The sequence below is a fragment of the Mauremys mutica genome, chromosome 2 (genome assembly GCF_020497125.1).
Source record: "Mauremys mutica isolate MM-2020 ecotype Southern chromosome 2, ASM2049712v1, whole genome shotgun sequence".
Taxonomy (NCBI): Eukaryota; Metazoa; Chordata; order Testudines; family Geoemydidae; genus Mauremys; species Mauremys mutica.
In genome coordinates this window covers 261,046,220-261,059,493 of record NC_059073.1, presented here as the reverse complement: position 1 = coordinate 261,059,493, position 13,274 = coordinate 261,046,220, and the positions used below count along the sequence as shown (strand labels likewise).

The window sequence follows — 13,274 nt, the reverse complement described above, 5'->3', positions numbered from 1 at the left end:
CTACTCCTTATGTCAAATAACTTTTAATAGTTTGACAAAATGAATGCAACCCTGAGAACCTCAATTTGCAGCTAGGGCAGCCAGCAATATTAAGATATTCAGTTTTGCATTGTGTATCACATCAGTCATAGGAGAGTACCCAGGACAATCCTGAAAAGGTCTCTCAGCTGCAGTTTTGCAGGGCTGTACACTTCAAACATGGAATAAACATTAGTATCTTTGTTTTTTGTTTAGAAGAACAGGGCTCCTTTGCCATTCCTGTCATTGAGCTGGTTCTGCCTACAATTCACAGCATCCTTTCATGGCGGTGGCTTTCTGTGGTGCAGCTTGCATCTTTGTGAGCTCTGATTATCCACTCTGTTCTGGTTTTTATTTGCTCTCACATTTTGGTCTGTGCTTGTTTTTTTGTTTTTTTTCCTCCCCCCCCCATAAGTCCAGCATTGTCTGTAGCAAAAACAAATTTTGCACAGAACTGACCATATTATATCTGATTTTTTTCCACAGACTCCGCTACTAGTGACTCAGCAAAATCTAAGGTAAATCTTTTGTGAAATTATACAGAATAAACTTCTAATCTACTTTAGATCTTTGCATTTTGTTGCATCGGTTGTTTATACATTGACACATATGGCATTATTTAAGATTTTATTGTAAACGTGGTGCTATATTCAATATTCCTTCTCCAATTAATTTTGGAGCATGAAAGTGGAAAAAGTCACTCATTTGTAAAGATTGACTCTCATGATGAAGGGAAGCTGCAAACTCTGAAGCAACGTTTGTTACAATTGGGGTCTATATGCTATAAACTCCTGTTTATTTATACATCTTGTTTAGGCTATATAGTATTGCTTCCCTGCTGTTGACACTCAGACTAGTGTAACAACTTTTGCATGTCTGTCTCTACTTCAGTCTGTAAAGTATGTGTAGAATACAAGGGCAGCTTCTGCTGAAGGTCATGGATCCTAGCTCCATAAGAAGCCAGCTGGTATAGCCAAAGATTTCTCTGCTAAAACCCATTAGAAAGCACTTTTGAGGTAGTGAGGATGGTCTTGTGGGTATGATACAGGACTGGGACTCAGGAGCTTAGATCCAATTGCAGGCTCAGCCGCAGACTTTGTATAGGTATGTCTACGTTGCAGTTAAAAACCTGTAGCTGGCCCAGGCTGTGGGGCTGTTTAATGGCAGCGTAGACATCTGGGTTCAGGCTGGAGCCCAGGCATTAGGACCCTGTGAGATGGGAAGGTTCCAAACATCTACCCTGCCATTAAACAGCCCCTTAGCCTGAGCTCTGTGAGTCCGAGTCAGCTGGCAGGGACCAGCCGCAGGTGTCTAATTGCAGTGTAGACATACCCTATATCAGTGGTTCTTAACCAGGGGTCCCCTGGGGGGCCGTGGGCAGGTTTCAGGGGATCCTCCAAGGATGGCTGGCATTAGGCTTGCTAGAGCCCAGTGCAGAAAGCCAAAGCCTTACAGTGCAGGACTGCAGCCCGGAGCCCCAAGCCCCATCACTCAGGGCTGAAGCCGAAGCCTGAGAAACTTAGCTTCCCGGTGCCCCCTGTGGGACGGGACTCTGGACTGTTGCCTTGCTTGCTACCCCTTAGTGCCGGCCCTGGCTTTTCTGTGCAGAAAAACAGTTGTTGTGGCACAGCTGGGCCATGGAGTTTTTATAGCGTGTTGGGGGGGCTCAGAAAGAAAAAGGTTGAGAACCCCTGTCCTATATGACTCTAGGTCAGTCTTTTCGTCTAGCGTGTACTTCAATTCCCCATCTCTGTAAAACGGGAATAATACTTCCCTACCTAACGGTGGTGGTGTGAAAATAAAATCTTTTAGTGATTGTGAGGCACTTGCAGCCATTGCCATTGTGGGATCTAAGTTTGTAGCTTATATAGCAAGTGAGATTTCCACTTCCCTTAAGGCTTATTGTACTCACTTCATCAGCATTTGTAATTGCTAGGTTGTAACTCAGCACAGCTGCAAGTGAGTGGACAGGCTCAGCAGCTGCCACTTCTGTTTTAAACAAAATCTATTTTTGATGGGGGAACCCCAAAACTTTAATGCCTTGTGGTCAGCAGCATGCTAATTGCATGCTAATTACTGATCAGGATTTTCAAGATTCTGGAGGGTTGTCCCCTCTACTGCTCTTCTCTGGCAGACTGAACTTTCCATTCCTGAGGTCAGCCAGGGAGAGAGAGACTAGAAATATGGATGGATAGTTAGATGCAAATAAATGGCACCTACAACAGGTCTGGTTAAGAGCAGACTGCTCAGCCCTAGAAATGCCAACCTACAAACTTCAGAGTCTTGCTATTTTAAGTATCGGAGGAGTAGCCATGTTAGTCTGGATCCATAAAAAGCGACGGAGTCCTGTGGCCTTATAGACTAACAGACATATTGGAGCATAAGCTTTCGTGGGTGAATACCCACTTCGTCATGAAAGCTCATGCTCCAATACGTCTGTTAGTCTATAAGGTGCCACAGGACTCTGTCGCTTTTTGCTATTTTAAAGCTTCCCTTACTGATGAAAGCTTCCCTGACTTACCTTATTTATGTCATCATTGTTATTATTTTTTCCTAGTAATGCCTACAGGGTGCTAGGCAATGATGACACATAGGAGGGGGCTTGGTCCTTGCCCCAAAGAATATTTTCTTATTCTTAAGGTGTCCTAAAAAGGGAGGAAAAATAATTAAGAACATCTCTCCCCGCTGGCCTCCCCTCTTCCCCCTCCTCCTCCCACCCCGCTTTGTGATGTACAAAGACAGACTTAAATCTGTGCCTATTTTTTACATTTTTTATGATGTTAGCGTCTCCACTCATGAATCTTCCAGTCTAGACGCAACCAGAGTTTTTAAGAGTGTGAGCTGGGTAGTTCAGAGGGAGCGGAATCGTGAGTCAGACTGTTTTTTGTTATCTACATTTACCAGTTAACATTTGGAACAAAGGAAGACTTTGTTAAATAATCAGAAACATCAGCCCTTCAGTTGATTTATTAACAGTAAAAATTCTCAGAACCCTCCACCAGTGGCCCTTTGGCAAAACCAAAGAAGACCGAATTCGGCATTGTTTTTACCCTAAGACCTGGTCTACATTTGAAAGTTTTATTGGTATAACTTTGGGTTAGGGATGTGATTTTCTTTTTTTAAGTCAAAATAGTTATACCAGTAAACACCAGAGTATGGATACCAGTTTATACCAATGAGACTGGAATAAAAGTGACTTATATTGGTATAATTATTTCCCTTCATGTACAGAAATTGCTATTACTGTATAAAGCACCATTATACTGATAGAACTGCATCCAAATTAGGAGGTTGTACCACTTTAACAATACCAGTATTATTAAAGCGGTACAACTGTCTAGTATGGACAAGGCTTAAGATAATTAAGCAGAAAAATCACTTAAAAAAAATCAAACATGTTCCGCCTAAAACTTTCAGACTGCCTTTAACTAAGAAACGAAATCAAAAAGGGTGTACAAAATTTTAAGGAAAAATCTTCTGGGGTGCATCTTTAATTGTAGTGATAATTAAAACCAAACAAAAAGGATTGTCCTTAAGTACCGCACCACCCGCCTTGCCATAAGCATCCCATTAATTTTTTGTAGAAGTCATGGTGGAAGTGGGCCCTCGGAATGGACTTGAACGTGGAGAGGGTAGTGGCCTTGAGGATGAGTTCAGGGAGGGAGTTCCATGCATAGGGAGTGGCCTTGGAGAAAGCCTAGGGAATCTTGTGGTAGAAGCAGACAGATGGAGGGCTGAGGTCAGTGGGATTGGAGTCAGGTGGAAGGGGGACACACAAAGAAATAGCGGCAGAGCTATACAGGACCTTGAAAGCAAGCACAAGCAGCTTGAATTTGATGCAGAGGAGGGGGAATCAGTGAAAGGATTCCTAGAAGGGTGCCATGGACAGGTGAACAGGCAAGGAAAATTTATCTTAACCCGTGTATTGCATGGCGTAGAGGGGAGTAACTAGTCAGGGAGGCCTGAGAAGAGGTCACACGAATCTAAACAGGAGATGAGGGCATAAGCAAGATCTTTAGCTAGAGAGAAGGAAAGAAAAGCTGGATCTCTTGAGTGCCTTGGAAGCAGCAGCAGAATTTGAGCAGACTTAGGTAATACGGAGCAAGGGAAAAGGAAGAGTCAGATATTACCCTCTCCCAGCTGAATAATGGTGAGATTTGTGGTGGTGTCATTAGTGACAGAGAATCTGGGGAGCAGAGAATGCTTCATGGCCAAAACTGATCTTCCCTGTGTTAAGCTTAAATTGATGATGATACGTTCAGGAGACACTGTCAGAAAGATGGGCCTAGATCTGGGATTGGATGGACGGAAACAAGTCAGGAGTGGAAAGGTATATGTAAGTCGTCAGCATGGAGATGGTAGCTGAAGCTGTATGAGATCACTCAAAGGGTGTAAAGTGAAGAGGGAAGGACTGAAGTTAGAGCCTTGCAGAATGTTCTCTGTCAAACAGATCACATTGGATGCTGATGTTGGAGAGGGTCTTTTTAGGCTCCCTGGAGTCTCCTTAACTACTTAATCAAGCACCCAGTTAATTGCAATTGGACTGTGGCAAGTCAGAGGGACTCTGCTGCAAAGTGGAGAAGGGAGGATGCAGGGTGCCCAGTGTGGCAGTGCAGGCCCCACACACAGAGCAGAGCAATGTTCCCTGAAGAAACAGGAATGAGCACTGTGGCTTTGGAGACCAGAATACCCATATAAAATCTCAAACAATGGCACACGTGTACATGTTTTAACTGCTAACCTTGTTCCTTGATTTTTGTTTAAAACAGGGTTCTTGGGGATCTGGAAAAGATCAGTATAGCAGGGAACTGCTTGTGTCCTCCATCTTTGCAGCAGCCAGTCGCAAGCGAAAAAAAACAAAAGAAAAACCACAACCAAGCAGCTCAGAAGATGAGCTGGATAATGTGTTTTTTAAGAAGGAGCTTGCTGAACAATCTCATGGTGATGTAACAAAAGAAGACACAGCTAAAGAGGAATGTGAGAGAGAGATGGTAGGAAGAAAACAAAGGATGTTTGTTCTGAAAGAAAAAGAGAACAGCACTAAAAAAGACATGAATGTTGCAAAGGATGAAAATAAATCATTCAGGAAAGAGAGCAGCCCCTTAGAGGAGCCTTCACTACCTTACCAACAAAAATATACAAAATCACCCAATCTTGGCCATCGGCTAACAATACAGAACAATAGTCCTAAAATGCCTATTTCACAAGCCTCACCCCAGGTTGAAGAGACGGTGTCTGACTCTGGCACTATGCTTAGCACTTCTTCCCAGGCTTCCCTGCACAGATTTCCAGGCAAAAAATTAGCCAGCCCTGAAATGAAATGCAGTGAATTTTTAGCTGCTGATGTCAGTTCTATCACCTCAGATTACTCAACCACTTCATCTACTACGTACGTAACCGGTTTCGATTCTACTATGCTGAGCCCTGAAGTGCAATCGGTGACAGAAAGCAAGGGGGATGAGGCTGATGATGAAAGAAGTGAATTGATCAGTGAAGGTCGTCCTATGGAAACAGACAGTGAAAGTGATTTCCCTGTCTTTGCTACAAGTTCTGCTGCTGAAAGGATATTCAGGGGGAAAATGCAAGAAGTGCCAAAAACAAATCGGAGGAACTCCGAAGAAAGCGAAGTAAGTTGTACTGAGGGAAGTTCAACACCCAAGTTAGACAGCCGCAGACTGTTTAGCTCTCACAAACTTATTGAATGTGATACGCTATCTAGAAGAAAGTCTGCCCGGCACAAAACAGATAGCGAAGGATCAGGGGATGCCAAGAGTGAGAAGGAGTCACCTGCAATGACCAAAATGTTTGATATAATGAAAAAAGGAAGATCAACCAGCAGTTTAACTACATCAACTAGAAGTGAAACTGAAAAACAAGAACCTACGTGGAGACTTAAAATAACAGACAGATTAAAACTGCGTCTCAAAGCATCTGCAGATGATATGTTTGGTATAGGAAATCAAAAGTCTAGCTCTGCAGAGACCTCAAAGAGAAAAAATATCAGGCGAAGGCATACACTCGGAGGGCAGAGGGATTTTGCAGAAATAAGTGTTTTGAATGCATGGAAAGCTCAAGAGCAGGGTCAAAGTAGAGAAAGAGAATCTGAACTTTCAGCTGTGAATCGGTTGAAGCCAAAATGTCCAGCCCAGGACCTCTCAATTTCAGAGTGGCTTGCACGGGAACGTTTACGCACTAGCACAACTGACCTTAATACGGGTGAAACTGGAGAGCCCAAACTTGAGAACACTAGCTTAACAGATGTATCAAAGGCAGATCTGCCTTTATCTGCAGAGATGCAGGCAGATGAAGGCAGTTCTTCTAGTAGCTTGACTTTGATCAATAGAACACCACCTCTGTCAGGACCACTCCAGCTCCCTGACCAGGTAAATGGTGAAAGTTACCAGAGCATGAACAAAAGCAACTTCAGTGCAGCAGTTGATGCCCATCCTCATAAACTCTCTGGGACCCAGGTGGTTAGATCTCGATTTTACCAGTATCTTTGAAATGGGGAAAGGTCCACTACAGCAATTCAGTAGCTTACTGTTACACTTCCCAATAGCCCTGTATATATTTTCCTGTACTGTTGTTTTTATGCAGCCTTCATTTGGGCTGGTTTCATCCATCTGCACTGTGGAAAGTCTTCACAGTGCATTACTACAGCCAGAAGAACATTTTTTTAAAAAGTTAGTCTATATCTATTTTAAGAAAAAGTATATTTGATGGCTGCATACAAATGTTGAACAAAGCATCTGATGCAACATGCTATGTAGTGTGTACATGGTTTTATGACTGAAAGTTGGCCTTGCATTAGTATGCAGAAAAATTGTTCTTTTGGGTTAGTCACTAACAAGTGCCTCATCATAAATTCATTTGGTTTGTTAGGGTGCCATATTGTTAATTGTTAAATTAGAGAAACATACTACAAACAAACAAACACATTTTATTGGTAACAAATTTCATTACATTTTACAGATTTTAACACAGGTGGATACAGAGCTTCCATTCCTTAGGCATTCCAGTTGGATCTCTGAGTTTTATATTCCAATTTTAATACAGTTTTTGAGTTTTATGTGACTTGAATTTTTAATCTTTCTGTAAAATAAGTAACTTAAATGTACATATTACATGTGTATCTTTTCTTCAGATACCAGATTTGATATAAATGTTGTAACATAGGCGTGTAGATAGTGGATCCTGGATGGAACTGGTTTCTTTTATTGAGAAGAATATAATTCTGCATGAAGACTTAATGAATCCAAACTTGTATCATGCCTGTGTGCATCTACTTAAACACTGGAAATAAAATTGTTTTTGTGACTCCTTGAATGGCCTGAATTTCATTCTAATGAATAGTTTTAAATGATTGCTTACAAGTTGCAATCCGCAACTGCACCCAATATCAGAAAACCTGCAATTATTGTCTGGAGTGAATGACAGTCTGTGTGTGGAAAGAGGCAATTCAAAGGTTTTGGGTTGCAGAGTGTAAAGAAACTACTATTACAAATGTGAGAGTTATTCAGAGGTAAAGGACTCTGCGTTTTTCAAACCTTTCGTGTCCATGGGACAGTATCACAAGTATAGCATGTGACAGAACGTTCAGATGCTGAAATTTCTTTATTTTGATTTTTAAACTCAATTTACAATCTGGCCCTATCTCATACACCAACTGAAATGTATTTGGTTAGGTGGTCTTCCTTCAATGTGCAGTTTCTGTGGTACTGAGGAAAACATGAAAATATCAATAATCCTTCAGAATCACAGAATGCTGAATATCTTAACCCTTAGATCTCTGGTGTTTTCCATACCACCAGCCAAATCAGTGCTGTCTTTCATAATTCATTGTAAAGACCAGCTGATGGATTGTGAAAACTCTGAAAAAATTCTATTTACAAACAATTCTACCTACATGTTATACTTGGTTTCTCCTCTTTTATTGCCTAGCATATTTGTTCCTTACTATGTCCACTGCTGGGTATTTGCCCTCTAAATCAGAGTCCTCTGTTGGTGACAGGAAAGTTAATTGCTCTAAAGAGGGTAACAATAATCCAGTGTTGGTCTTAAGTGGGGAACGAGCAGCAGGAGCGCACAGACTCTGTGCAACAAAATTCTGTTTTCATGCATGTGTTCAGTACTAACAAAGCGCGATGTTTAGGCAGGCTTGGTTCCATATAGAGCCTTTTTCATTATGTTCAAAATGGCTGTAATAGTTCGGTACTTTAATCTGTATCTACCTTACCGTTCCTTGTGAAGACACAACTATAAACATTTATTTCCACTGCGAAAAGTATCTTGTTTGATAATGTTCTGTAAAGAGAATTTTCATGGAAGTTTTGTGAATGTCTGTGCCCAGTAGCAACTGAAATAAAAATGATTTCTGTTCTTACTGTCCCTCTAACAACTTTTAACTAGCACCTTTTCCAGATGCATAGTGATGCTGGTGCATAAGTAGCATCTCCATTTGAAATATAAGGAAAAATCAATCTTTGCTAGCTTCTCAAAGTCAGTAGTTGGCAGTTTAATTTCACTACAGTCAGGACTAAAATTCTCCTTTTAAAATGCATTTCTGCAAGGGACTTCAACACCATGGATACAATGTTGCTCTGATATCCACATAATAAAAGTACATGAAAATATGTATGGACTGCAAGTGGCCTTTAGACATCTGTTTACAGTTGAAGCAGCTTCTCTGTTAACTAGCGAAGTGTGTTCTAATACCTGTGGACCATGGGAGACCCTCCACAATTCATACTTCCTAAATAGATACTTGAATTGATTCAGCAGTGATCAAATGGAAAGAGGACTGCTTGCTTGATGGGAAATAAAGAAAAAATGGACATTCCTGGGATAGTTATAAAAAGATGAATAATGCATTTTTGGGGACTATAATTTTTGACATCTCCAAAGTGATGTTCCCCTTTAAATGGGGTAGTGTGGGAGAGACAGTTTGGTTTGAGAGCAACCACACACCTTTCCTTCCAACCTTCCAAATTAAACTATTTGAGTGTTGATTTGGAGCAGACCTTCTGTGACATTTACAATAAGCACTAAGAAATCTAAGGGGCCAATCTTCAACCACCTTCCTGCTTTTCTCTCTCACCGTGTGTCACGGAAGAAGGGGAGGGCCACCAACAGGGCTCCCTTGTTGCTGACCCTCCCGTGGAACTGCAGTTGCCCTTAGTAAATTGAGAAGATGATTCCTCAGTGTCTTGGTCATTTGGAAGGTAGAATGAGAGATGTTGCACCCTCCAGGTCCAGCTGGAGATGGAGGCTACAGCTGCAGCATAGTGACAGCCTCTCTGCTCCCTTTGTCCAATATACAGTAATGTTCAAGCATTGGGGTGCTATATTTAAAAAAAAAAAATCTCCTGGGATCCCTGTCTCCACACTTAACCTTGCTGTGATTTTTTTTATCCTCGAGTGGGAAGCTGCCCAAGGCCAAAGTGAGGGTGCATTTCAGGGTCAAAATCCACCATGCAAAAATGCCGTGGAGGGTGAGGGGAATTCTCTCCCTTCTGTTTTTCTCGGGGTTGGTGCTGTCTCCTCCCTCATTCAGAATTTCTATCCACGCTCTCCTACAGTCTTTCTTCCCCATGCTTTTATATTCCCTTTCCTCTGTGTTTTCCTTTGTCTTAATACCCTTCCTCTGTTGTCCATATTCTCCTGCATGCCACATTCCCAGATTGCTTTGTCACATCCTACCCCAACTCCACCCATTTCCCTGAAAGTGAGATGGTAGCCCTCTTTCCTACTCCCCTCAGTCCCATGTTCATGTTATTCCTTCAATGTTGTCGCCCCCAGCAATTCTGCCCTTTTGTGTAATAACCTCTCTCACTCAATCTCTTGCCCTCTACAGCCTTAATGGGTTTCACCTCCTATTCCCCAATCACCACATGCCACAGTCATCTTTCAGGGCAATCTGGCTTCAGTCCCCCAAAAACAAGGTTGCGTTGATGACCCATGGAAGGTCCGCCTCACTGCTCCAGGGGAAGGCTGGAGCCTACTGGTTCCCAGACTTTAGGAAGCTGATCCCCCTGCAATAAGAAAAGGAAGCTCACCCTAACCTAGTTTTCATCCTCCCTTTATTCCCCTCTCAGTGCACCACAGCCCCTCAGTGAGGGGCTGGGCTAAGTAACAGCCCTCTGCTCCTGTGGAGATGGTGGTTAGTAGGCATGTTGGTGAGGGATGATGGGAGGGGCCCTGCTCCAAAAGTTTGGAGTGAGTGAACATTCCAGGGCCGTAGACAGGGGAAAGGACTTCTGCCCAGCTACAAGGGAAATGGGGGAAAGGAGGGGGGCACCTGGGTTTTGATTGGGGCATGGTGGCAAATTAAAATAAATTAATGTCATGCCAGCATAGTAAGTTTACCCCAAAACACCCACCTCATGAGAGAGATCCCGGAGAGCTAGTCTACACTTGGGGGGGGGGAGTTTCGATCTAAGATGCTATGTGAAGTCGAAATATCTTAGTGTGACTTACCTGGCTGTCCTCAGGGCGGCGAGTCAACTGCCACGGCTGCCCTGTCAACGCTGCTTACTCTTGCTGAGGTGGAGTAAGGGTGTCAGTTTGTGGATCAATTTATCACGTCTAGATGAGATGCGATAAATCGATCCTCGATAGATCGATTACTACCTGCTGCTCTCGTGGGAATTCCTTGTGCCAGGACATGAGTCACAGAAAGGGTGGGCTGTTGCTTAATAGAAAAAGGCCCCATTTATGAGGTATAGCCACTGCTCTCCAGTTCCCTAGTGCAGAGAAACATGCATAATGGTGTGTGCTTTTTTTTTTTTTTGGTTCAAAAAAAGGCAGTTACAGTTTGCCTAGTCACTGATGATTTTTTTTGGTATGTGCAAGTTTTGTGGTTGAAAATCTTTCATTCTGTTATCTGTTCCCTATGGGCTGCTGTGTCCAGTTTGTATACATTTGTGAATGATAAATTTCACTTAGAAGCTTGTACATACAGCCTTTATTTTCAATGCTCAGCATGTGGAGAGCAGCTATACTGACATATTGGCTGAGAGGCTCCTATGACTTACACTACCGTAACCCTATGGACAACTGAGTGGAGAGGCCGGGTGACCAGATCACAACTGTGAAAAACATTGGGGGGGAGGGGAGGGAATAATAGATGCCTATATAAGGAAAAGTCCCAAAAATGAGGTATGTCCTGTTAAAAATGGACTATCTGGTCACTCTATGGAGAGGTGACTAGGTAGCCTTTAGCAACATCACTCATTTTTCCCCTGCACCACACAGTGGTAGGGGCAGTGCTGGGCACTGGGCCAAGGATACACAAGTGGGTGCTAAGGCTAGTATTGTAGCCATCACCTATGCTTGTGCTGCTGCCTCTGGCTCAAATTTAGCAAGGAGGGGGGTGGGGGGGGGTTAATGCAGGGACCTACAAAGCATGGAGCTTAGCTGCAGTGGCACCTCAAAACCCAGCAGGCGAGATGAGGCACCAGTGGCAATGGATGACAGTACTGCAAAATGGAGGAATGTGACACAAATGTACTTTTATGCAGGACTACATAAGGAGGGCACAGCCATAGGTGTTAGTAGAGGCAAGATTAGGATGGGCTCAATTTTAGATTTAGTATATAGTCCAGGGATCCGCGATGCCCACGGGGGCATCTAAATCCACCCGCATCCTGGCCGGCAGTTGAGCATCCGCCAAAATTCGGCGGCAACGCTTCTGCATGATGCCACTTGCTGCTGACAAGCAACGTCATTAAGAAGCATCGCTGCCAAAATTCAGCAGCATTTCGGTGGATGCTCGACTGCCGCCATGGTCAGTTGTCTGGCACCCGCCAGACAAAAAGGTTGGGGACCACTGAGATAATCTGACACTTGAGGGAAAATAGCCATGTCTAAAACCCAATTAACTAGCTCTTGTCTTAGTTTGCACAATCAATCATTTACCAAATATGGGGGGAGAGGGGTTGACATGTTTTGTAAAACAACCAAGCTCTGTTTGGATAAATTCTGTTTTGTGCACTCACGCTAGCAACAAATTGTCAAGCCTCAGACTACAGGTGGGAATCTTACTAACGGGCTCTTACTAAGCAAATGGAGTGTCACTGCTGGGAACATGGATTCATTGGTGTTATGAAAAGGGTTTGATATTATTTTCTGTCATCTAAGTGTCTTTACCAAAAGCCTGACCAGTACATTAATGAAGATCATGTAACTTGTTTATACATGGAGATGTTTTAAACTAGAGCAGAGTCATTTACCTAACTCCCACCCAGCCCTGATCTCTTCCTGCTCTCACTGACAGCCAGAAACAAATGTAACATTCAGTAAATTAGTTTATATTAAGACCAGAAAATTAGGCCATAATTTGGGGAATGGGAAGTTCAGTGGAAATGCTTTGATATCAAGAGCACTGTTTGCAAGCAACAGAGTAAAATCTTATAGCAGCAGTCTTAGCACAAAGTCGCTATCCACCCTTTTATTGTCTTTAGTATGGAGAAGACGTTTCTAAGGCTGCATACAAAGAATAAATCCACTTCATGTTAGTTCCTCAAGTGCATAGAGAAGAAAACAGGGAGAACCACAGGTCTGCTGGGAGGGAAGTATCAATTGAGTAATACTATTGTCTTAAACAAAGGAGACAAATTAGCAAAAAAAATGAGGGGAGAGGATGGAAGCTGCTTATGTCCTTGCCTGCAAAGTAACCTTACACAAGGCAGTGGGTGTTTCTGCAAAGGCAGCGCTGACGAACCATCATGTTGACAAGCCTTGCTGCTGTCTCAGTTCTAATCCAGAGCAGCTCTACTTGACACAGTGTTGGTTCAGGTATTTGCATTTGTTACTGTATTTGCATAGATACTGGTGTGATTGCTGAAGTCTTGGACAGAAGGCTTCCACTGACAATATTACTGCTGCCAGGGACTCCATGAAACTATCTGTGTGTAAGGGATCAAGGCCTCCAGCTTTCAGCCTCGAGTAACAGCAACTTGGTGGGGGTTTTTTTCTTTTTTTCTGTTAAAGAGTAATAGACATAAGAAACCAAATGGAAAGAGAAGGAGGCAGTCCTTTTTAATTAGAGAAGGGTGGTTTCCTCTTTCGCTGTTTGGCCAGATAATTCTTCAATGGCATTAGAAGGTACGAGTCCAACTCTCAAAGAAATACAATTTTACTCATTATGTCAGACTGTTTACATTAAAAGTAAAGTTTTTGAACTACCATTTGAGTTGGAACCATTGTAAAAGTTATTAGTGACAAAATACAAACACAGCATGCAGCCCTTTATTTTT

General features: G+C 42.7%; 1 protein-coding gene across 6 annotated transcripts in view; it reads left to right on the top strand.

The window, feature by feature from the left end:
- The window catches only part of ARHGAP21 (Rho GTPase activating protein 21), a 209,975-nt gene extending 202,631 nt beyond the window's left edge, over window positions 1-7,344 (top strand). For all 6 annotated transcript variants that reach the window (XM_045003537.1, XM_045003535.1, XM_045003536.1 and 3 more), the window contains exons 24-25: window positions 505-536; window positions 4,788-7,344. In XM_045003537.1, the coding sequence (XP_044859472.1) occupies window positions 505-536; window positions 4,788-6,521 (1,766 nt within the window). In that variant the 3' untranslated portion in view covers window positions 6,522-7,344. The remainder of the gene's footprint in view (window positions 1-504; window positions 537-4,787) is intronic.
- The last annotated feature ends 5,930 nt before the right edge of the window (window positions 7,345-13,274 follow it).